This window comes from Rhinatrema bivittatum, chromosome 7, assembly GCF_901001135.1.
Source record: "Rhinatrema bivittatum chromosome 7, aRhiBiv1.1, whole genome shotgun sequence".
NCBI lineage: Eukaryota > Metazoa > Chordata > Amphibia > Gymnophiona > Rhinatrematidae > Rhinatrema > Rhinatrema bivittatum.
Genome location: NC_042621.1, coordinates 93,441,809 through 93,463,897, shown reverse-complemented (window position 1 = coordinate 93,463,897; position 22,089 = coordinate 93,441,809). Strand labels below are relative to the sequence as shown.

Here is a 22,089-nt window from a genome sequence, read left to right as displayed (position 1 = left end):
AGAGCTTGCCGTAATTCCGGGTGGATTAACCAAAGAGCTCCAGCCGCTAGATATCGGCATCAACAGGTCATTTAAAGTTAAATTGAGAGCAGCGTGGGAGCGTTGGATGACAGAAGGTGACCACACATTCACCAACACAGGGAGGCAACGCCGGGCGAGTTATGCCATTATGTGCCAGTGGATCGTGGATGGCTGGAAGAAGGTATCAGTCTCCAGTGTCATCCGAGCTTTCATGAAGGCTGGAATCATCACTGAAGAGCTAAGCAGCAGCAACGAGACCGACTCGGATAATGATGAGGGGGACCCGAGCATGCTTGATATAGAAATCGCCCAACTGTTTAACTCAGACACTGAAGATGAAGGATTTGATGGATTTGTGGCGGTGGAGGAATGAACAGTTGTTTTTCTGTTTTTTTTTTTTTTTTACCGTAACTGAAAGAAACTAGAGGAGGCGGCTGCTGCAGCTATCATGTGTGCTGTGGGGGGGGGGGGGGGGGGGGGGGGGGGGAATGAGAGAACCAGCCAGCCTGGTAATGCGCCTTATAATCCGGTGCGACTTATAGTCCGAAAAATACTGTACTAGCAACAGTAACATGGGATAGACTTAGTTTTTGGGTACTTGCCAGGTTCTTATGGCCTGGATTGGCCACTGTTGGAGACAGGATGCTGGGCTTGATGGACCCTTGGTCTGACCCAGTATGGCATATTCTTATGTTCTTACTAAGAATTTTGATGGCAAGGGGTGCATAGCTATAGCAAAATGGTGTTCATGATTGCTTGCTAGAATTAGATTCAACATGTTCAGTGCAATTTCCATGGGGACATTTCTGCAGATCCAGAGAAATACTAATGTCTGCTGTTTATGTGTATGTCTTGGGGTGGTCACATGACAAAAGAGATTTCAATTTCCCTCTATTCTGTCCAATGCTTAAGTTGTCAAAAAAATTCATTAACTCTAATAGCTGGACCCCCATGGGCAGGGGGATTCTCCACTCATGAACTGTAGGAGAGACATGGTCTTCAGAAACCCTGATCAGTTCATCGCCACTAAGGGCAGTCTATTTAGCTGTGGAAGAACTCTACACAATAGCAGCCAAGTCTGCTGCTGCAATGGTTGGCTTTGAAGTCTCCATATTGGTTGCGTCAATACTTTCCTTTGAACAGTGCTCTGGTCCATGGACAGAGCCGGCTAAACATCCCCTGCAGCCTTACCTGAGCAACAGGACTCCTGGGAAAATGCGCCAAAGTGCTCTGCTCTGACACAACCAATTGTACCCTGGCATGCTGCGCCGAGAAGGATTTATATTTTTATTTACTGTATTTATAATCCGCCTTTCAGTCATTTCAAAGCAGATTACATTCAGGTACTATGGTTATTTCCCCAGAGGGTTTACAATCTGAGGTTGTACCTGAGGCAATGGTGTGGGATGACTATGTAAACTCCATGCCGAGTTCCCTAGGAATCTTCTACACCATAAAGGATAAAGGGACTTGCATGAATAAAGTTGTCTCCTGCCTCGGCATCAAGGATTGGTATGCTCCTGTAAAGCCCTATGGGAACAGCACCAACTTTCTCTTCAGCTCCAAAAGGACTGCCCCAAAGAGTGTCTCTCATAGTGTTTTGGTGCTCTTCTTGACCGCCTTCTCTGCCACATTCAACCCCTGACCTGAGGCAGATTTGGGAATAGGTATCATATCATATGATATCATAGATATCATAGGAGTAGGGTGGGGGTGGCGGAAGAGGAGGAGCTTTCCCTTGTATACAGGATCTAAATGGAGAGGAATCTTGCCTTGACTCCTTCCATAAAGAACCCAATGACAGCTCTGCTATTCAACCCCACATTGTGGATTAGGGCTCTTAACTGCCAGTGGCCTTCGTAGAGACAGGCATGGTGCTGCTATACCCTAGGGGACACCTGACCATAGCCATAGCAATTGAAGGAGTTATAGTCTGGGCCCACGCAGAGACAGCAGACGACTGCATAGCAGTAATTGACATCCAATGCCCATAGGTACAGGCCTTGAAACCAATGAGCTTCTTGACCTTGGACTTCTCCATGCTCATCGAACCTACTACTATTTTTTTAAGAACTGAAAACTTCTGTTTGAGGGACCTCCAAGGCAATGGCAAGAAAATATAAAAACAAACAATGGGGCAAGTAAAGTACAAAGCCAAAAGTTAAAAAAATGTAAAAGAATGGAAAACATCTGTACAATAGCTTGGATGTAGAAAGATTGAGGGCCTTATGAGGCAACATGCACAGGGGAATTCCCGTGTATGCTCAGTAAAGTTTTTACTGAGCTTTAAGAGCTGAGTCTGTGTTAGCACCATCAGATAATGTCACCCATATGTTATGGAAAATTCATGCTTGCTTGTTGATGAGAACCATGGAAAGGCTACCACAGGGTTCTAGTTCCTAATATCTGATATAAAAACTGTACTTTAAAAAAGTATCCTAGGTTAGTTACCCAGAACTGCATTTGTTAACATCTTACTAATTTCAGAGACATATCTAAAAACAAAACAAAAAAACCCCAGCCTTCCTGTACAGGTGTTTATTTTTAGATTTAGGTTTAAATCTAAAAATAGACTCCTCAAGCCCAGTCCATTTTAACATCTGATAAATAAATAAATGAAGACCGTCAACATAGTTTTGGCTACTGGATATAAAAGGTCACCCATCCCAAACAGCATCAAAACATAACAATAACAGTTTATGCTGTTTTGCATGCCACTTAAGGTACTGCATGTTGAGCACTATACACAGCTGTACTATACAGTTGTGTTTATTATGGGTGTATTTATGTAATCTGATAAAATTTATAAATTAGTGGAATAGAAATTATGGCAAATAAATAAATATACATATAGTATAAGGGCTTGCTAGGAAAGATTAAAAACCAGCATACATTTCATCTTCAAGGGTCAACTGAAGCACTGTACCTTAAAGCAGAGATATGAGGTTCGTTTCTCTTCTTCAGGTCATCTGACTTTAGAAACAAAACAAGACAAGTTTTTTCACTTCCACTTCATACAAACTCTATCCATTGGCAAATATTTGCTTTAAAAAATGCTTCTCTCAGTATGTCCCTACTCTGCACTCTCTAGTGTACCCTGATACACTGGCTGACAATTGCTATTGTAGGAGTTAGAAGGAAAAGTTTGTCTTTTTTGCAAATAACAATAAGATCTGCAACAGAGTGGACACCCCTGAAGTAGAGAGGATGAGAAGTCATCTAAGAAAGCTTGAGATGTAGTCAAAGGTTTGGCAGCAAGGATTTAATGCCAGAAGGTGCAGAATAAATTTTAGGACATGAGTTCAAGACGCCATCCTGTCACTATCTTTTTTGTGACTTGAGTAAGTCACTTTATCTCTTCCTGTGCCTCCAGAAAAAAAGCTGAAAAAGACGTTTTCTTCAGTCTAGCTTTCCCAGTGAATAAAAAAAAAAAAAAAAGCTTGCTAAAGTTTAGATTGATGAATATTTTACAGCACAGTGATGATTTTCCTATATTATTAAAGATAAGTATTTAGTCTGTTACCTGTCATAAATACACACCTGTTTAAACTTGTACAAGTCATTTGATTTCTCCCGGAAGTTGAGATTCAACAGCTCATTCTGCAGTCCTTCTAGGAAGGTTTGACTCTGAATGAAGTTTGGTATCACACAGTGATGAAAAGGATGTGGGTCCATCACGATACTCTCTTTATAGAGAAGGAAGAAAAATAGCAATATTTCAGCATTTTGGATAACTGGACACAGCAGACTCCTTAACTTCAAACCATTTTACTTAATGATTATGTGCCTGAGCATTGAGAAGAATGAAATCTTATGTTGTGTCTTTATGAAAGTATTTTCCATGCCCCCCTCTCCCCCACAACTTTCCATTTCTATCCATTCCTAACCCACAGTGTACCAGCCACAGAGCTGAGAATATTCTCAAATGAATGTGGGATGGGAGACTACATAAGAACATGAGCAAGCCAAGTCAGACCAAGGCCCCCATCAAGCCTAGCAACCCGTCTCAGACCGTGCCCATTCTGGATCTCTAGGAAGTACACGGCAGATCCATTTCTTGTTGCCCACTCCCAGGGATAAGTTGAGGATTTAGGCAAGTTTGCTTACCGTAAACAGTGTTTCCGTAGTTAGCAGGATGAATTAGCCATGCTGTCATGGGAACTGTCCTTCAGGACCCAGGACACGGAGCTTTCTAAGCAGAGGTTAGAGTTTTGGCCTCTGCAGCTGCACTGTGTTCCCGCTCAGGAAAAACAGAATCTCCTCAGTCTGTAATTAAGCTTATGCGTAGCAGAATAGAAGGGTCGACTATCCAGGGAGGAGGGAGGGTCAGCATGGCTAATTGATCCTGCTATCTACGGAAACACTGTTTACGGTAAGCAAACTTGCTTTTTCCCCGTTGATAGCAGGGCTGAATTAGCCATGCTGTCACGGGAGTCCCAAGCTCCCGATCACGCATTCTTATAAATGTTTAATGTCTTCACGTGATCCATTCATTGTGATAGTCGACATTGTTACTTAGACAAAGACTGCAGGACTGCCCGTCCTAGTTTGGTATCATCTGTTGCCTGCTGGTCCAGGCAATAGTGGGACGTGAAGGTGTGAAGAGATGACCACATGGCTGCCTTGCAAATGTCCACGGGGGTACATTTCTGAGGTATGCTATTGATTGCAGCTACTGCTCTGACTTGATGAGCATTTGGAAAGGACGGGAGATATAACTTTTGCTTATCATAGCAGAATTGTATACACTGCGCAATCCAGCTTGAGATTGTTCATTTGGCTACTGGTAGTCCCAGTGCATTGGGGTTGAAGGAGACAAATAATTGAGAGGTACGGGAGTCAGAATGCGTTCGTTCCTTGTAGTACGCTAACTCTCGTTTACAGTCCAGTGTGTGCAGCAAACGCTTTCTATCGTTGAGATGCGGTTTAAGGAAGAATGTTGGTAATTTTATGGATTGGTTCAAGTGGAACTGTGACACTACTTTCGGGAAAAAGGCTGGATGAGTTCTGAGAACTGCCTTCTGGCGATAAAATTGTAGGTATGGAGCATAGTGAACTAAGGCTTGTAGTTCGCTGACCCTTCGAGTGGATGTTACTGCCAATAGGAAGACTACTTTCCACGTGAGATATTTTATGTGGGCTGAGTCCATTGGTTCGAATGGGGATAGCACAAGTTGCTCCAAGACAATGTTCAGGTTCCATGGAACCGGTGGTTTAAAGGCTGGTGGACGAAGGTGTGATAAACCTTTGAGGAAACGAGAAAGCAAAGGGTGGTTAGAGATGGAATGACCGTTATGTGGCCTATGATATGCTGCTATGGCACTAAGGTGAACTCTTATTGAGGATGTTGCCAAACCAGACTTATATAATGTTGAAGGTAATCTATGAGCAATTCCGGTGAACAGTCCAATGGTGGAATTCCCTTGGATATGCACCAGGTGGAGTAACGTTTCCATTTGAAACTGTAGCTTCGTCTAGTTGATTGCTTTCTAGATTCCAAAAGGACATCTTGGGCTGCAGTGGAAATGCCTTGTTCCATTAGGAGGAACCGGTCATCTCCAAGCTGTTAAACGAAGGGACGAGTGGAGCGGGTGGAGAAGCGTTCCCTTTCCTTGGATTAGAAGATCTGGTTGGGTCTGGTAGTCGAATCGGGTCCTCAATGGAGAGGTGTAAGAGGTAGCTGTACCACGGTTGCCTGGTCCAAGCGGGGGCTATCAGTATTAGTTGAGCCGCATCAGTTATGCATTTTTGAATTGTCCTTGTAATGAGCGGTATGGGTGGAAAGGCATACATTAGGCTTTCCGTCCAAGGAATGAGAAAGGCATCCTGTGCAACTCTGCTCTGACTGAGCCATACTGAGCAGAAACGAGGAACTTGTGCGTTCATCTCTGTAGCAAAGAGGTCCAACGTCAGAACTCCCCACTGTATGAATATTCCTTGAGCCACTTGCTGATTGAGTGACCATTCGTGAGGATGGAATATTCTGCTCAGTCTGTCCGCTCTGGTGTTGGCAACTCCCAGAAGGTAAGTTGCCTGTAAATGTATCAAATTTTGCTGTGCTTGCTCAAAGATTAGCAGGGCTTCCCTGCATAGGGACCATGAACCGGACCCTCCTTGCTTGTTTATGTAAAACATTGCTACTTGGTTGTCCGTGTAGACCATGACTCTGTGGCCCTGCAGGTGATATCGAAATGCTTGCAAGGCGTTTCAAATTGCTCTGAGTTCCAGTAAGTTTATCTGCAAGCTTTGTTTCGGTGTCGACCACCGTCCTTGCGTTTTGAAAAGGTCCAGATGCACTCCCCAACCCTTGCGAGAAGTATCGGTGGTAAGCACTGCATTGTGTGGGGGAAGACTGAACAATGCTCCTTTGGATAGTGTGGACTCTATGAGCCACCAGTTTATATCCTTCGTCATTTCAGAAGTGAGCAGCAGGCGTTTTGTCAACGGTTGCGAGTGTTGCTTCCATTGACGTTTCAAGCCCCACTGTAGACGACGCACATGTAGTCTGGTGTTGGGCACCGTGAAAATGGCTGCTGCCATGTGACCCAAGATATGCCATGCTGTAGGCTTGTGTGTCATTTTTAGAGAGTGTAGGAATGAACGCAGCTTCTGTTTCCTGTCTTCCGGCAGGAACGCCCTGTTGCTTGTATCCAATCGAGCTCCAATGAACTGTAGAATTTGAGTCAGGCGCAAGGTCGATTTTTGATAGTTGATCACAAGCCCCAACCTGCTCAAACAATCGATCACTTATCGAAGATGCTCAATTAGCTTGTCCGGAGTCAGGCTTCTAGAAGCCAATCGTCGAGATATGGAAAGATTGTCATACCTCGTTGTCGTAGGTGAGCCACCACCACCACCATAAATTTGGTGAAAACTCTGGGTGCTGCCGATAGGCCAAATGGGAACACTTTGTATTGATAATGCTGATGCTTGTATCGGAAGCACAGGTAGCGCCACAAGGATGGATGGATTGGAATGTGTTTATAGGCATCCTTCAGGTTTATTGAGCACATCCAATCGTTGGGATGTAGGAAAGGTAGAATTGATTTGAGGGACACCATTTTGAATTTCTCCCTGACCAGACATTTGTTCAAGTCTCGGAGATCCAGAATTGGACGAAGACCACCAGATTTCTTGGGAATGAGGAAATATGGTGAGTAGAAGCCTGTTTCTTGGGCTTACGGTGGAACAATTCGGATTGCCCATTGTTGTTGGAGTGATGAGACTTCCTCTCCTAGTTGGGGATGTGATATCCTTGTTGACTGAACAGCGAGGTGGGGAAGGAAGGGTTTGGTTGTGAACCGATGCTTATAGCCCTGTTTTACACAGTCGAGAACCCAGCGATCGGATGTTATAGCTTCCCAAGCTGGGAGGTGAGATGTGATCCTTCCCGGGGGTGTTTGATGTAGTGGTAGCAGCTGTATCTTTAAAAAGACTGTGCTGACTTTGTGGCGACTACAGGCTATTGGCCCTGCTGTCGTTGGGTCCTTTGCTTGCCCCTCCTAGTTTGTGGTTGGTGCTGTTGAGGCCGTTGGCATGGTTGATATGACGAGAGTCTATACCAGGGGTCCCCAAACCTGTCCTGGAGGGCCACCAGCCAGTCGGGTTTTTGGGATATCCTCAATGAATATGCATGAGATAAAATTTGCATGCACTGCCTCCATAACATGCAAATTTTCTCTCATGCATATTCATTGAGGATATCCCAAAAGCCCGACTGGCTGGTGGCCCTCCAGGACAGGTTTGGGGACCACTGGTCTATACTGTTGATAAGACCTATAAGGACGGCATGAAAACTGTTGCCGACGAGAAGCCCCGAAGTAGCGCCGAGAGGACGAATAGTTGGACGGAGTAGTTAAGGATTGTACGGCTATAGCTTGATCTTTTAGTTTTGTAACCGTATCCTGGAAGCGGTCTCCGAACAAATTGTCCCCCGTGCATGGTAAATTGGCCAGTTTGTCATGGAGGTCTTCCCTGATAGTACTATCTCGAAGCCATGGCTGCAGCTGAAGCTCTAGATGAGGTTTCAAACCCCTCGTACACCGCTCACAGCAGATGTCGGGAACACTCTTCCATATCTTGGAGAGGAGATGGAATCGGCTGCGCGGTGGAGATGAGCATCCCTTTTGTTGCCTGAATGCATTCATACATGTATTGTACCATGTAGAACTGGTGATGCTGTATGCGAGCGGCTAACATGGAGTTTTGATACATTTGTCTTGCGAATTCGTCCAAACAACGGTTATTCTGTCCAGGTGGGTTAGAGGCATGCAGTTTAGATTTCTTGGAATGCTGCATAGCGGACTCAACCACTATGGACACATGTGGTAACTGCGGTAAAGTGTGGCGAGACAATTTACGCATACGGAATTTCAAATCAGTTTTCCTCGAAAAGGCGGGAAGCGAGTATGGAGTTTCCCAAGGTTTCTCAAGCACCCTGTCCAACACTTCCTGCAGAGGAAGAGAGGATGGTTCCCCTGGAACATCAAAAATTTTTAAGAGCCCCAGTGTTTCAGCTCTTGGATCAGGGAGTTTTTGGATGTCTAAGTGCAATACAGCTCCCATCTTGTCTAGAAACTTCGAATAGGACAAATCTTCAGGTGGTGAATATGGTTCTTGTGGTTGTTCTGGCGGGTCTGACGGGTACCCGGTGGAGAAACTTGAGAAGATTAAGGGAATCTAAGTCTCGGGGCGATAGAGACCTGTGAGCCGGTGATGTAAGCAGGAGTGGTTGTGGTGCCTGCGAGGGCTCTACTGACGGTTCTCTGGAGACTTGAGGTAGTTCAGGAGAACTGGAGGAGGACACATGAGGTAATTTTAATGTGGATTGAAGACACTCAAAGAATCAGGACAATGCCTCAGACAAATGGGAGAATGCTTGCTGTGTTTGTGGAGGCATTTGTGGACGAGTAGTTTGTGACAGAGGTACTACTGAGCCCAGTATGTCCGAGTCCGGGTGTGAAGATTTTGTTCCTGTGGGTTGGGAATGTTTGTTGTCTCTCTTCTTTTTAGGTGATGGTTGAGAGAGATTATCATCCAAGGTTCGTGAATGTGATCGTGCTGAGCCCACAGAAAGGCCGTGTGAAGAAGAGGAGGCAGAGGAAGAAGGTACACGCACCCAGTCTGCCTCAGAGGCAGAAGTAGCCCTTGATGCTCGTTTATGGTGTGAAGAACTGGATTCTGAGAGATGTGGGCTAGTCTTACATCTCGTCCTGTCCTCATGTCAATGCCTATGGTTTCTATGGTGGACATATCGGTGGTGGTGTTCATCCGAACTCGCAGTATGCTTTTTCAGATGCCTGGTCCCAGCCTCTCGTGATAGTCGTCGACGTTTCCGTGACCTATCCGTGTCTTATGATGCTGGTGATAGGGAAGTATGAGTGTGTGCCGCTGTCGTCTCAACTGAGGTGGAATGCGTCGAATAAGACTTACTGTGAGACAAATGCCTCTGTTTCTGCGTCGGGTGCGTCGGCTTCGGTGCCGAGTGTGCATGCTTCGGCACCAGGTGAGTTGGCTTCAGCGCCTGATGCTTCGGCTTCGGGTGCGCCGGTTCCAGCGCCCAGAGCAGTCTTCGATTCCCGATGCACTGGTTTTGGTGCTGTATGCGCCGGCTTTGGTGTTGGAGTTTTCGATTCCTGCATCAAAAGCGGAGTCGAGGGCGTTCGCGGACCAGGTCCCTAGTCTCCGCTGGGAGTTGCATGTGCTAGGTGCGATTCTCGGCCCTTTGTGGACATTTTCTGCTGGGCCTGTTGGGACCCATAAGGGTCTCCGTTCTTTCTTTTACTTACAGGTCCCATCTTATCTCCAGGCCTGGAGATTTTAGGATCCAACGATGAGGCCCTTTTTACTGATGGGGCTTGATGTTTTGATGGCCCCGGAAAAGAGTGCGCTTCTGATGGAGGGGCATCGGAGCCTCCAACGCTGCTCTGAAGATCCTTTATTTTGTGGGCTCGCTGCCTCTGGGCCCTCGGTGACATATGGCCACAATGCTCACATTCGCCTTGATTATGGTCGGGTCCGAGGCAGCGGTAGCACTGATCATGTCCATCAGTAATGGACATGATCTTCCCACAGGAACAGGGTTTAAACCCCGACGGCCTGCTTTGTGTTTTAGACATTTTCTCGTCAAAAGGTAAAAAATCGCTGAGGAGAAATAAGCTCCGCGTGCGATCCCGTGCACAGAAAAAACAGACAGGAGATTCTGTTTTTCCTGCGCAGGAATACACGTGCAGCTGCAGAGGCCAAAACTCTAACCTCTGCTTGGAAAGCTCCACCTCCCGGGTCCTGAAGGACAGTTCCCATGACAGCATGGCTAATTCAGCCCTGCTATCAACGGGAAACACTAAGTCTACCTGGCTAATAACTGTTAATGGACTTTTTTTTCCCCAAGAACTTGTCCAAACCTTTTAAAAGTCAGTTATGCTAGATGCCTTGACAACATCCTCTGGCAACAAATTCCATAGCTTAATAGTATACAAGCCGTTAAGCCCGTTAAAACGGGCTACATTAACATTTTTTTTGGATCATTTCCTTCCCCCTCATTCTCCCTCCCACCTCCCCCACTCTCTCCCCTCAGTCACTCCTCTCTCTCCCTCCCTCCTCCCCTCAGTCACTCCCCCCTCCTCCCTCCCTCAGTCACTCCTATCCCCCCCCCCCCAGTCACTCCCCTCAGTCACTCCCCCCTCCTCCCTCCCTCAGTCACTCCCCTCAGTCACTCCCCCCTCCTCCCCTCAGTCACTCCCCCCTCCTCCCCTCAGTCACTCCCCCCTCCTCCCCTCAGTCACTCCTATCTCCCCCTCCCCCAGTCACTCCCCCCTCCCCTCAGTCACTCCTCCCTCCCCCCTCCCCTCAGTCACTCCTCCCTCCCCCTCCTCTCAGTCACTCCTCCCTCCCCTCAGTCACTCCCCTCTCCCCCCTCCCCTGAGTCACTCCCCCCCCTCCCCTGAGTCACTCCCCCCTCCCCTGAGTCACTCCCCCCTCCCCTCAGTCGATCTCCGCCGAAGACCCAGAGCGGCGGCGGCCCGAAGACGCGGAGCAGCGGCGGCATGCGCGCGAGGGAGGGACAGACTTCCTTCCGTCCGTCTGTCCCTCCCTCGCATGCCGCCGCCGCTCCGGGCCTTCGGGCCACCGCGGCCGCCGCTCCTGCCCGGGTCTTCGGGCCGGTGCCGCCGCCGCTCTTCGGGCCGCCGCTGCCGCTCCGGGTCTTCGGGCCGCCGCCGCTCCTACAGTGCCATTTTTATTTTCAAGAGGCACACTGTGACCGATGTGCTCGCATGCGCGGTAGAGCTGCTCTCTACTGCGCATTTGCGGCACGTCGGTCAAGCTTCGTTTATTAGGTAGGATTGAGTGAAAAATTAAGTTCCTTGTAACAGGTGCTTTCCGATAGACAGCATGATGACAGTCCGCACACATGGGTGACATCATGAGATGGAGTCCAGCATGGAATTTTGATTTTAAAGATGCTAAAGCTTTCAGCATGTTCGACTGAGCATGTGCAGATGTAGTCTCCTCCCTGCCTCCCAGGAAGGACCCCACAGTCTATGACAAAGCTAAGACATAAAGAACACAACTCCCAGGAGAGGAGGGAGAAAACCCTGAGGACTGACATTCTGATATCAATTGGAGAATATCTATAAGTAGCCTCATTTTATCCAAGGACAAACAGGATGTCAATTCTCACACATGGATGATATCCCAAGATACAGGCTGCCCAAAAAGAAGAAAAAGGGTGAAAACCCCAAAGTGCGAAAGGCATCACCTGAGTGGTTGGCAGAAGAAACCACTCTATTCCCTCTTTTCTTTGGGGTTGTTTTTTTTTTTCAGGCATCTGGACCCAAAAATAGGCTACAAGAGGGAAGGAGTTGGGTTCTACACCTCAAAGATACCCGTAGGAAAGACTGAATTACAAAAAGCCCGTTGCACAGCAATGGCCCCTGCCTAAGGTAGGGGCGTGATGTGAACTTATGATGAGAAGCTCACTTTGCTGCACAAAAACCAATGCAATCCACTCCCGCACAGCAAACCCTGACATGCCCCACTAGGTTTATGTCCTCCTGGGGACAGGAAAGGGTACAAATCACTAATCAAGAGAACTCTTGGACTAAGACTGCACAGTTTTTTCCAGTGTTTGAAAGACAGACAAATAGACAATCTGGGACTAGAGAGCCCTCCAGAAAGAAAACTGTGGTTTACTAGCATTTGAAGAGCAAGAATGGATTGCTTACATGTAGCTACACCCAGTATCTGGCCAAAAGGAAAAATGGGAATAAAACCCAAGTACTTGTTTCTAAAAGTGGAAAAACCATCAGGATCTGTAGCAGACCCCACCTGCCAAATGACTAAAACGAAAGACCTGACCTAAGTCAGATGGAATGGAAATAAGAGTACCGAGGCATGAAAGAGGTAGCCATTCAGTGGAAGCACCATGTCAAGACCCCGAGCACAGTGATGAGCTTTGACTAGAGCACAACCAATCTAAGCAGCAGGATAAGCTCAGGTGAAAGGGAAGCATATTAGCCAACCAATCGAAGCACGAAAAGCCAAAAGGCATTTCAACCAAGATTCTGGCCAAAAGCAGGGAAAGGATTGTGCACTTTTTCTTGAAGCCATACATTAAGACTATTCCCTTTTGCACCACGAATTCTCCCTCGACATGCCAACTGGAAGTTGGAAGAAGCTAAGACTACAAGGAGGCAGACCTTAGGGATGCAAGGACAAAGAAACAGCATCTAAGCTGTAGAGACATACGTTGGGCAATACCCCAACCATCTGTTGAATGTCCACAGTCAGGGTGCTTCAACAGAGTTTGACTCAGTCCCATAGGTCCAACGTCCTCTCAGCAGATAAGCAGCAATGTAAACAGAGAGTCAAATAACACTCAGTACTATCCCTAGACTCCAGTCAATGGTGAGAACATCCTGAGGAAGTCCAGAAGCCTCTCCACCAAAAGATGGAAACAGGAATGCTGCAAGGGCTAGACACTGTAGCAAACAAGACTTTGTCTCCAACCTGAGAACCCAGAGGCTCCCAGATTAGGTTCAGCCTGACCAGCAAATTGCTCACTCACCCAGCCTAGGGCTTCAACAGAACCTCATAGGTACATGAGGTGGAAAAAAACATCTACATGGACAAGGACCACCTTGTCAGCCAACAAATGCCCATACTATCAGTTACACCTGAAAGAGACGATGACAACCCCTAAGCGACTGCAATTGGGGTGTGGGGCCTCTTTTGCGAGAATCCCTCACCCCATGAAGCATACAGCCATGGATAAGTTTCCAGAGAACCTCTGTATAACTCAGGTTCTAGGAAAGTATGGGCCTCACACCTGAATGTATACATGCCAAATGGGATGCAGAGAAGATGGAACTAAGCCCTTAACGGTTAGAGTACCACCCAAGCACAACATTGATTGGCAAGAGCTGTCGCAAGGCAAACATATGTCCATTTTGCCCAGCAGATATCAGAAAAGATGCAGGGAGAAATCCTTATCCACTGCTGGTGTGCAGATTCCATTAGAGGGAATCCAATTCCAATACCACGAGAAGCCAGAGTTCAGAAAAGCCCCCCACATGCCAGGAGGTATCTCGGCTGCATTGCAGTGCAAAGTGGTGGAGTGAAACTCCTCCCTGACAGGCTCTCAGATCAAATGGGATACAAAGAACTGTTGCGTCTGGTCTTCGATGGCTTCGCCCCGCTTGTTGCACCCCTATCTCGGCTCCTTCCGCTTACCTGGGAAAGATGGCTACCGCAGTGTCGTCAAGCCGACTTCTCTGGCGCCCCCGGAACGGCTATGGTGCAGCCGTACGCCATTGCTCCTCCCAGGTACCTGCTAGGGTGCGCACGCGCAACCCACGTCTAAGTACGCCCAGTGGCGTGAACCTCAAGGGCATTCCCTCATCTGACGTCACGCCAATCCGGGTATATCTCCTTCTCGAGATTGCTAGCTCTTTTAGTTGGCAAAGGCTCGAATAGACTCGAACTGTTTCTGTCTGCGCTACTCTGCTGCCTGCAGGAAGCTTTCCTTCTGCCCTTCGAGGTTTTACTACTAACTTGGGTACCCGCTCCTCGGGGGCCCTCTGTTCTATTTCAGGTGCCATTCAGGGAACAGGTACTCACTCCGCGAGGGCCTGCTCTTCCTGCCTCAGTGCCTGTACCATCGACAACTATCTGGTGAAATTGCATCCATAACAGCTAACACCGAGTGAGTACTCTAATCTCTCATCTGTCTCATCCACAGTAACTCCTTGCTGCGGAACCTCCTGACGTTATCTTGGAAAGAAGTGCTCCCTCTGCCGAGGTCCCTGGGACTACAACTCACCACTGCCACCTGGTGGCTACTTCAAGCTGTATAATAAAAAAAAAGAGTTCAATTCCGGTGTTTTGTGTATGAGTCTAGCCCAGTGCTGTGGCTCCTCACGGGGCTCCTCCCCGTGGGCATGGTCATCTCCACAGCACCCAAGGATCCACTAAAACACACATAATAACAAAAACATTTGAGGAAGAAAGCAGCTATTCAGAGGCAAAGCCACCCAGAGAAGGGAGAGTGAAAATAAACCCTTCCCTGAGCAGAAATTAAGATGCAGAGAGGGCATCTACTAAGGTTGCCTTCCGGAAGCAATAGCCATATGTCCTGTATCCTGAGGGGGATGAAGATATAAACTTTAACCAGGTTGACAGTATATATGCAAACAGACCCTGTCCCATACCTGTGATCAACACTGTGGCACTATAAGGGTTCAGGCAACAAAGCCCAGCTCTTGGAACCCCCTACTCTCCCATATGAGAGTGGACACAGTTGCAGACTTATGGAGAGATAGGAGATGGGGTGCCAGCCCTCCTTTCCTCAGCATTTCATTGGCGACAGAGCAAGTTGCTTGTGGCTGAACAGTCGAACACTACAACATCCAGAGCATCATAAGTGAAGATTAACTTGGGCCCTTAGAGACTAGTTCTCCGGAGCATTCGGAGGATGAGCTCTCTTCCTCACATGAACATTCTGGTTCTGGATTCCTTCGCTGTCTGACCCTCCGTCGATTCTCGTGGTCATGGGACTTCTGCCTGGATGAGTATGCAAGCAAGTCCCAAGGCTAGATGTCTAGCTGGCTCACACACGGACTGCAGGTCCCACGAGGCACAGAGAAAGGCACAAAGGAGAGGAAAGGCACTGAAGGAGAGGAAAACACGAACAAGCTGCGGGTGAAGTATTATTTATTAGGGAAAGAAGAAACCTCTGCCAGGCTGCATTGGGCGCTAGGCCCACCATGCGACAAGCACAAAAAAAACCTTGACAAAGGAAGAAATAACAAAAAAGATAAACTACTGAAAGGTATATAAGGAAAAAACAAATATTTCCAGAGCCCTGCTAGAAAAACTGCTTCAGCGGCTCCAAAACCTTCACTGCAGTAGCTGTGAGAGAGAGATCAAAGAACTGTGTTACCACTCTGCAGAAAAGAAAAGAGATTGAGGGTTCAATATATTCTCCAATTTGTTTTATATCTGCTACCTGTTAGATTCATGGAATGTCCCTTAGTCCTTTGTACTATCTAAAAGATTAAATAGCCATTTCCTATTTATCTGTTCCAACTCATTATTTTAAACACCTCTATCATATCCCATCACAGTTGTCTCTTATTCACGCTAAAAAGCTGTAACCAGTTTAGCCTCTCTTAAGAGAGTTGTTCTATCACCTTTATCATTTCTATTTCCCGTCGATAGCAGGGCTGAATTAGCCATGCTGTCATGGGATCTGTCAATCAGGCCCGGGAGGCGGAGCTTGTCAAAGCAGAGAACAGAGCTTTGCTCTCTGCGGCTGCGCGTATGTTCCCGCGCAGGAAAGTAACGGACTCTCCTCAGTCTGTTTTTTCCGCGAGCGGGAACGCACGCGGAGCTGTTATTCTCCTCAGTTTTTACAAAACAGAAATAAAATGTCTAAACCCGGGTTTAAACCCTGTGGCTGTGGAAAACGGATAACGGATGGACATGATCGCTGTTATCAATGTCTCGGGCCGCATCACCATACAGAAAAATGTGAGTTTTGTTCAAAAATGTCACCACGAGCATTAAAACAGAGGGCCTATAGGCTTCAGGAACTTTTTGCCTCCCGCGATCCGTCAGAGGCTCATTCTTCGCCTGGCCCGTTCACTTCATCGGCTCCGTCAAAGAAGAAATCTTTGCCGTTTAAACCTAAGTCCTCCACTATAGGAGGTAAGAGGAAAGCAAAAAATCAAAGGCCAGTGGGTCCTACTAAATCCCCAGTGCCTGTAGAGCCGCAACGTACCTCATCGGAGGAGGATTCCTCCACGCCGAAGACTTCTGCGCCTATGGCGCCAAATGTGCATATACCGGCGCCAAAGTCAGAGTCTGTGCACAACTCAGCGATTCTGGCGCGCACGGCGCAGAAAAAACTACCGCGCCGACTAATTATGCGTACGGCGCCAGAAACACCTGTACGCACGGCGCCGAAGACATTTGAGCGCATGGCGCCGGAAACACTTACGCGCATGACGCCGGAAAATCCTGTACGCACGGCGCCGAAAACATTTGAGCGCATGGCGCCGACTATAAAGAAACTTATGCGCACGGCGCCGAAAAACCCTGTGCGCTTGGAATCAAAGAAACATGCGCATAAAACTACAACCGCGCACAATTCTACTTCCGCGCACAGACATGCAAGTGCGCATGAGTCTACAGTCGCGCATACGCGCATACCTGCGCATACCTCTACATCTGCGCGTAAACACATATCCGCGCATAAATCTAATTCAGCGCATACATCAAGATCTGGGCGTAGAGACCACAATTACTCGCCTCAAAAATTAAAGAGGAAGTTGAAGCGAAAACGATACCCTTCACACACCTCTTCTTCCGAGACGGAAGTCACAGATACGGAGTCTGCATCTGAGGACTATCATAAGTACTCACATCACTCCCATTCTAAAAGATTAAAAAAGAGGAGTGCGACATGGGACATGAGTTCTTCGACTTCAAAATCATCTCATAAAGTTCCGTCTACTACCGGCTCATTAAGAAAACCGGTACAAATTCTCTCCTCTAACACTTCTTCAGATTCAGAAGTTCTCAAAAATGCTCCAGACGAAAAGACACGGAGAGATAGAGAGGTTCCTACAACGTCACCTCCAACAATTATTCCAAAACAACAAGACAATCGTATGATAATGCCCTCTCATACAAGAGAAGCATTTTTTCAATTGTCGCAGTCTCTAGAAGGATTCTACGAGATGCTTCAATCATCTTTTAAAATATCTAATACCTCTGAGGATAATGCTATAAAACATAAAGCACAGTCTAATGAAGAGCAGTCGGCGGAACCACCAACATCTCCCAGAACAAACCAACCAACTTCACCTACTCATCTACAGGATACATATTTTGATTCTCCTTCAATACAAACATCCCCATCATCATCGGTGGGATGTCTGTCAGACACACAGGACCAAATACAGGAGCCATATTCGCCTCCTGAAGACCTTACATACCCAAAATTCATAGAAAAAATGGGTACAATTCTACACCTGGAGGTACAAAAAGAAGCAGACCCTAGAGCAGAAACTCTCGGACTTCTAAAGATATTTGATACTCAGGTGGAACCAACATCTCTTCCACCTCAAGAAATTCTACATTCTGTATTACAAAAGTCCTGGGAAACGCCTTATACAACTGCAGCTGTTTCTAAGAAAACAGACATGAAATTTCGTATGAAGAAAGCATCACTATACACTCTACCACAATTGCCTCACGCATCAGTCGTAGTAGAGTCGGCGTTGCAAAGGTTCAAGAAAACAAAATTGCACACTACTTTCCCCCCAGGGAAAGACAACAAATATTTGGATGAATTTGGTAGGAAAATATACCATAATTCAATGTTAACGGCAAGAATTATGCAACATCAGTTCTATATGGTGCAATATCTGTATGAGTGTATGCAAGCTATGAAAGGTATACATTCCTCAGTAGCGGAACAAATACCTCAACCTCTTCATGATATGGAAGAATGTTCTCGACATCTGTTGAGATCAATCTATGAAGCACATGAAACGTCATCCAGAGCATCTGCAGCAGCTATTGCAGCTCGCAGACTAGCATGGTTACGTTCAAGTTCCATAAGAGATGACTTGCATGTGAAACTAACGAACCTCCCATGCACGGGAGATAACTTGTTCGGAGAAAAGTTCCAGGACGCAGTAAGTAAATTAAAAGAGGAAGCTCTAGCAGTACAATCTCTAACATCAAATCCCATTTACTCGACTACCCGTCGTTATGTGGGGTCTACCCGTAGACAATCATATGGCAGAAGGCCCTATAGATCTTATCAATCTTTTCGTACGCAGCCATACCCTGCCTACCAACGTCCTGCTCCACAAAATAATACCTCAAATCAACGAAGAGGTAAACCACGTAACCAAAGGCAACAGGCACAACAGCCGACTACTGCTGTAAAGCCAACCTCATCTTTTTAGTGATTCAGCCACCACCACAACATCAAGCTCCTCCAGGCAGAATTTGTGCTTGCCTGAAAGCCTGGGAAATAATAACATCAGATCAATGGGTTCTGGAAATAGTACGTCAAGGCTACCAACTCCAATTTGTAACAAAACCCATCTTGCCTCATCTTTCCACACTCAAGATTTACAATTCCCATCCACAACTGGGGGAGGAAATTGCTTTACTTCGCAAACAACAAGCAATTCGACAAATCCACCCACACCCCAAACTAGCAGCATTTTATTCCCCGTACTTCCTCATACCCAAGAAGTCTGGAGGCCTTCGCCCCATACTAGACCTAAGGGAGTTGAACAAATTTCTCACCAAGGAGAAATTCAAAATGGTATCGTTGAAGTCAATTCTTCCTCTTATTCAAACCAACGATTGGATGTGCTCCATCGATCTGAAGGATGCTTACACGCACATTCCAATCCATCCATCCTCGTGGCGTTACCTGTGCTTTCGCTACAGACATCAACACTACCAGTACAAAGTTCTTCCCTTTGGACTATCGGCTGCACCCAGAGTTTTCACCAAATGCATGATAGTGGTGGTGGCTCATCTCAGGAAACAAGGTATAACCATCTTTCCATACCTGGACGATTGGCTAATAATAGCCTCAACTCCGAATATCTTACAGGATCACCTCAATCGTGTGATACTTTGCTTACAACAGCTAGGGTTGGTGATAAATTTTCAGAAATCACATCTACAACCAACACAGCAGTTACAGTTCATAGGCGCATGCCTGGACACTACGTGCAACAGGGCATACCTCCCAGACGACAGAATATCACATTTCCGTCAACTTCTGCACAACTTGAAACATACTCAGAGGCCGTCAGCAAGACAAGTCCTGGTAATTTTGGGCCACATGGCAGCGGCGAATTTCATGGTGCCCAACACCAGGCTACACATGAGACGCCTACAATGGGGTCTGAAACGACAGTGGAAACAGCATTCACAACCATTGACGCAAAAAGTATTGCTGACTGCAGAAATGAAAAAAGATATAGCATGGTGGCTCCTAGACTCCACCATGTCCAAGGGAGCACTGTTCAGCCCCCCTCCTCACAATGCAGTCCTAACCACAGATGCATCTCGCAAGGGATGGGGTGCACACCTCGAGACTTACGAAACCCAAGGGTTATGGACGATCTCAGAACAGAATCTTCAAATAAATCTACTGGAACTCAGAGCGATTCGCAATGCATTGCGAGTCTTCCAAGACCACCTGAAGGGACGCAGGGTCATGATCTACACAGACAACCAAGTAGCGATGTTTTACATCAACAAACAAGGAGGGTCCGGTTCATGGCCCCTCTGCAAAGAGACCCTGACAATCTTCGAACATGCTCACAAAAATTGCATACACCTACAAGCAACTTACCTACCAGGAGTTGCAAACACAAGAGCGGACAGGCTAAGCCGCATCTTTCATCCCCAAGAATGGACACTCAACTCAGAAGTAGTCCAGGACATATTTCTACAGTGGGGGACACCTTCCATAGATCTCTTTGCAACAGAGATCAATTCTCAAGTTGCCCAATTCTGCTCGATAAGGCCAAGCCAATTCAGGATTGCTCAAGATGCCTTCCTCATTCCGTGGACGACAGGCCTTCTGTATGCCTTTCCTCCCATACCTCTCATAACAAGAACAATTCAGAAGTGCATAGCGGACAAAGCTCAACTGATACTCATAGCCCCGGCATGGCCGAGGCAACCATGGTACAGTTTCCTACTTCGACTATCCATCAAGGATCCAATTCTATTACCGAATCGTCAAGATCTTCTCAGCCAAGATCAAGGAATACTTCTACACCCGCTACACTCATCTCTACACTTAACAGCTTGGAGATTGAAAGGCTCCTCCTGACAGAACAAGGAGTTTCCACTTCAGCACAATTCATCTTGTTACAATCAAGAAAATTCTCGACCAGGAAAAATTATAGCTATAAATGGAAACGCTACTCTACCTGGTGCACTTCCAAAGGTGTACCGCCATTGGACTGCTCCCCGGAATTGCTCATTGATTATCTTCATTCTCTATATATAGTTGGACTAGCAACATCATCCATCAGAGTTCATCTCAGCGCCATAGGCGCCTATCATAGACCAATCAATGACATTCCTATATCCAATCACCCATTACTGACTCGTTTCATAAAGGGTTTAACACACATTCGTCCTCCGGTATCCAAACCTCCAGTTCCATGGAACCTCAACATAGTTCTGGAACAGCTCATGCTTTCTCCATTTGAACCTATGGACTCAGTACACATGAAATACCTCACTTGGAAGGTAGTATTCCTGGTTGCAGTAACATCAGCACGAAGAGTTAGTGAGTTACAAGCTTTGGTCCACTATCCTCCATACTTGCAATTTCATCAACAAAAGGTAGTTCTACGAACTCACCCATCCTTCCTACCAAAGGTAGTTACCCCATTCCATCTCAATCAGTCAATGGAATTACCAATATTTTTCCCTAAACCTCATGCAAACGAAAGGGAAAAGCTACTGCACACACTGGATTGTAAAAGAGCTTTAACACACTACAAAGAAAGGACGAACTCGGACTCCCGTGTTTCTCAACTCTTTGTTTCCTACGACCCGAAGGCTCCTGGACAGCCAGTAGCCAAACGCACCATCTCCAGTTGGATAGCGCAATGCATCAAATTCTGCTATGACAAGCAGAATTTACATTTACAATCTATTCCTAAAGCTCACCAAGTCAGAGCAGTAGCAACATCCTTAGCACACCTGAAGAATGTGCAACCCATTGACATTTGTAAGGCAGCTACATGGTCCTCACTGCATACCTTCACATCTCATTACTGCCTTGACCAGCAAGCAACCACGGATGCGAAGATAGGGCAAGCAATACTGCACTCTCTATCCTCCTGTCCACAGTGACTGCCACACTGTCAATGATCACGTCCAACCACATATGTCATATATGACGTGATCGGGAGCTTTGGACTCCCATGACAGCATGGCTAATTCAGCCCTGCTATCGACGGGAAAAAGCAAGTTTGCTTACCGTAAACGATGTTTCCGTAGATAGCAGGATGAATTAGCCATGCTGACCCACCCTCCTCCCTGGCAGTCACCTAGTCTTCGACTACACTACAGCTTAATTACAGACTGAGGAGAGTCCGTTACTTTCCTGCGCGGGAACATACGCGCAGCCGCAGAGAGCAAAGCTCTGTTCTCTGCTTTGACAAGCTCCGCCTCCCGGGCCTGATTGACAGATCCCATGACAGCATGGCTAATTCATCCTGCTATCTACGGAAACATCGTTTACGGTAAGCAAACTTGCTTTTTCCTTCTCTGTACTTTTTCTAGTTCCATTAGATCTATTTTGAGATACTGTGACCAGGACTGAATACAATGTTCAAGGTCCTTGGGTTGCTCCATTCATCTATTCAGAGGCATTATGACATTCTCAGCTTTATTCTCCATTCCTATCTGAATAATATCTAAAACTTATTTGCTTTTTTCATCACCATCACATGCTGTGCTGAGGATTTTATAATATTAACCACAATGATATCAAGATCCTCT

At 46.7% G+C, this 22,089-nt stretch overlaps 1 protein-coding gene across 4 annotated transcripts in view; it reads right to left on the bottom strand.

Moving 5' to 3' along the window:
• The window catches only part of OGFOD1 (2-oxoglutarate and iron dependent oxygenase domain containing 1), a 205,061-nt gene that overhangs the window by 161,898 nt on the left and 21,074 nt on the right, over positions 1 to 22,089 (bottom strand). For all 4 annotated transcript variants that reach the window (XM_029608711.1, XM_029608708.1, XM_029608712.1 and 1 more), the window contains 2 exons: positions 3,562 to 3,707; positions 2,948 to 2,994 (listed from right to left, as the gene is read on the bottom strand). In XM_029608711.1, coding sequence (XP_029464571.1) covers positions 2,948 to 2,994; positions 3,562 to 3,707 — 193 coding nt within the window. The remainder of the gene's footprint in view (positions 1 to 2,947; positions 2,995 to 3,561; positions 3,708 to 22,089) is intronic.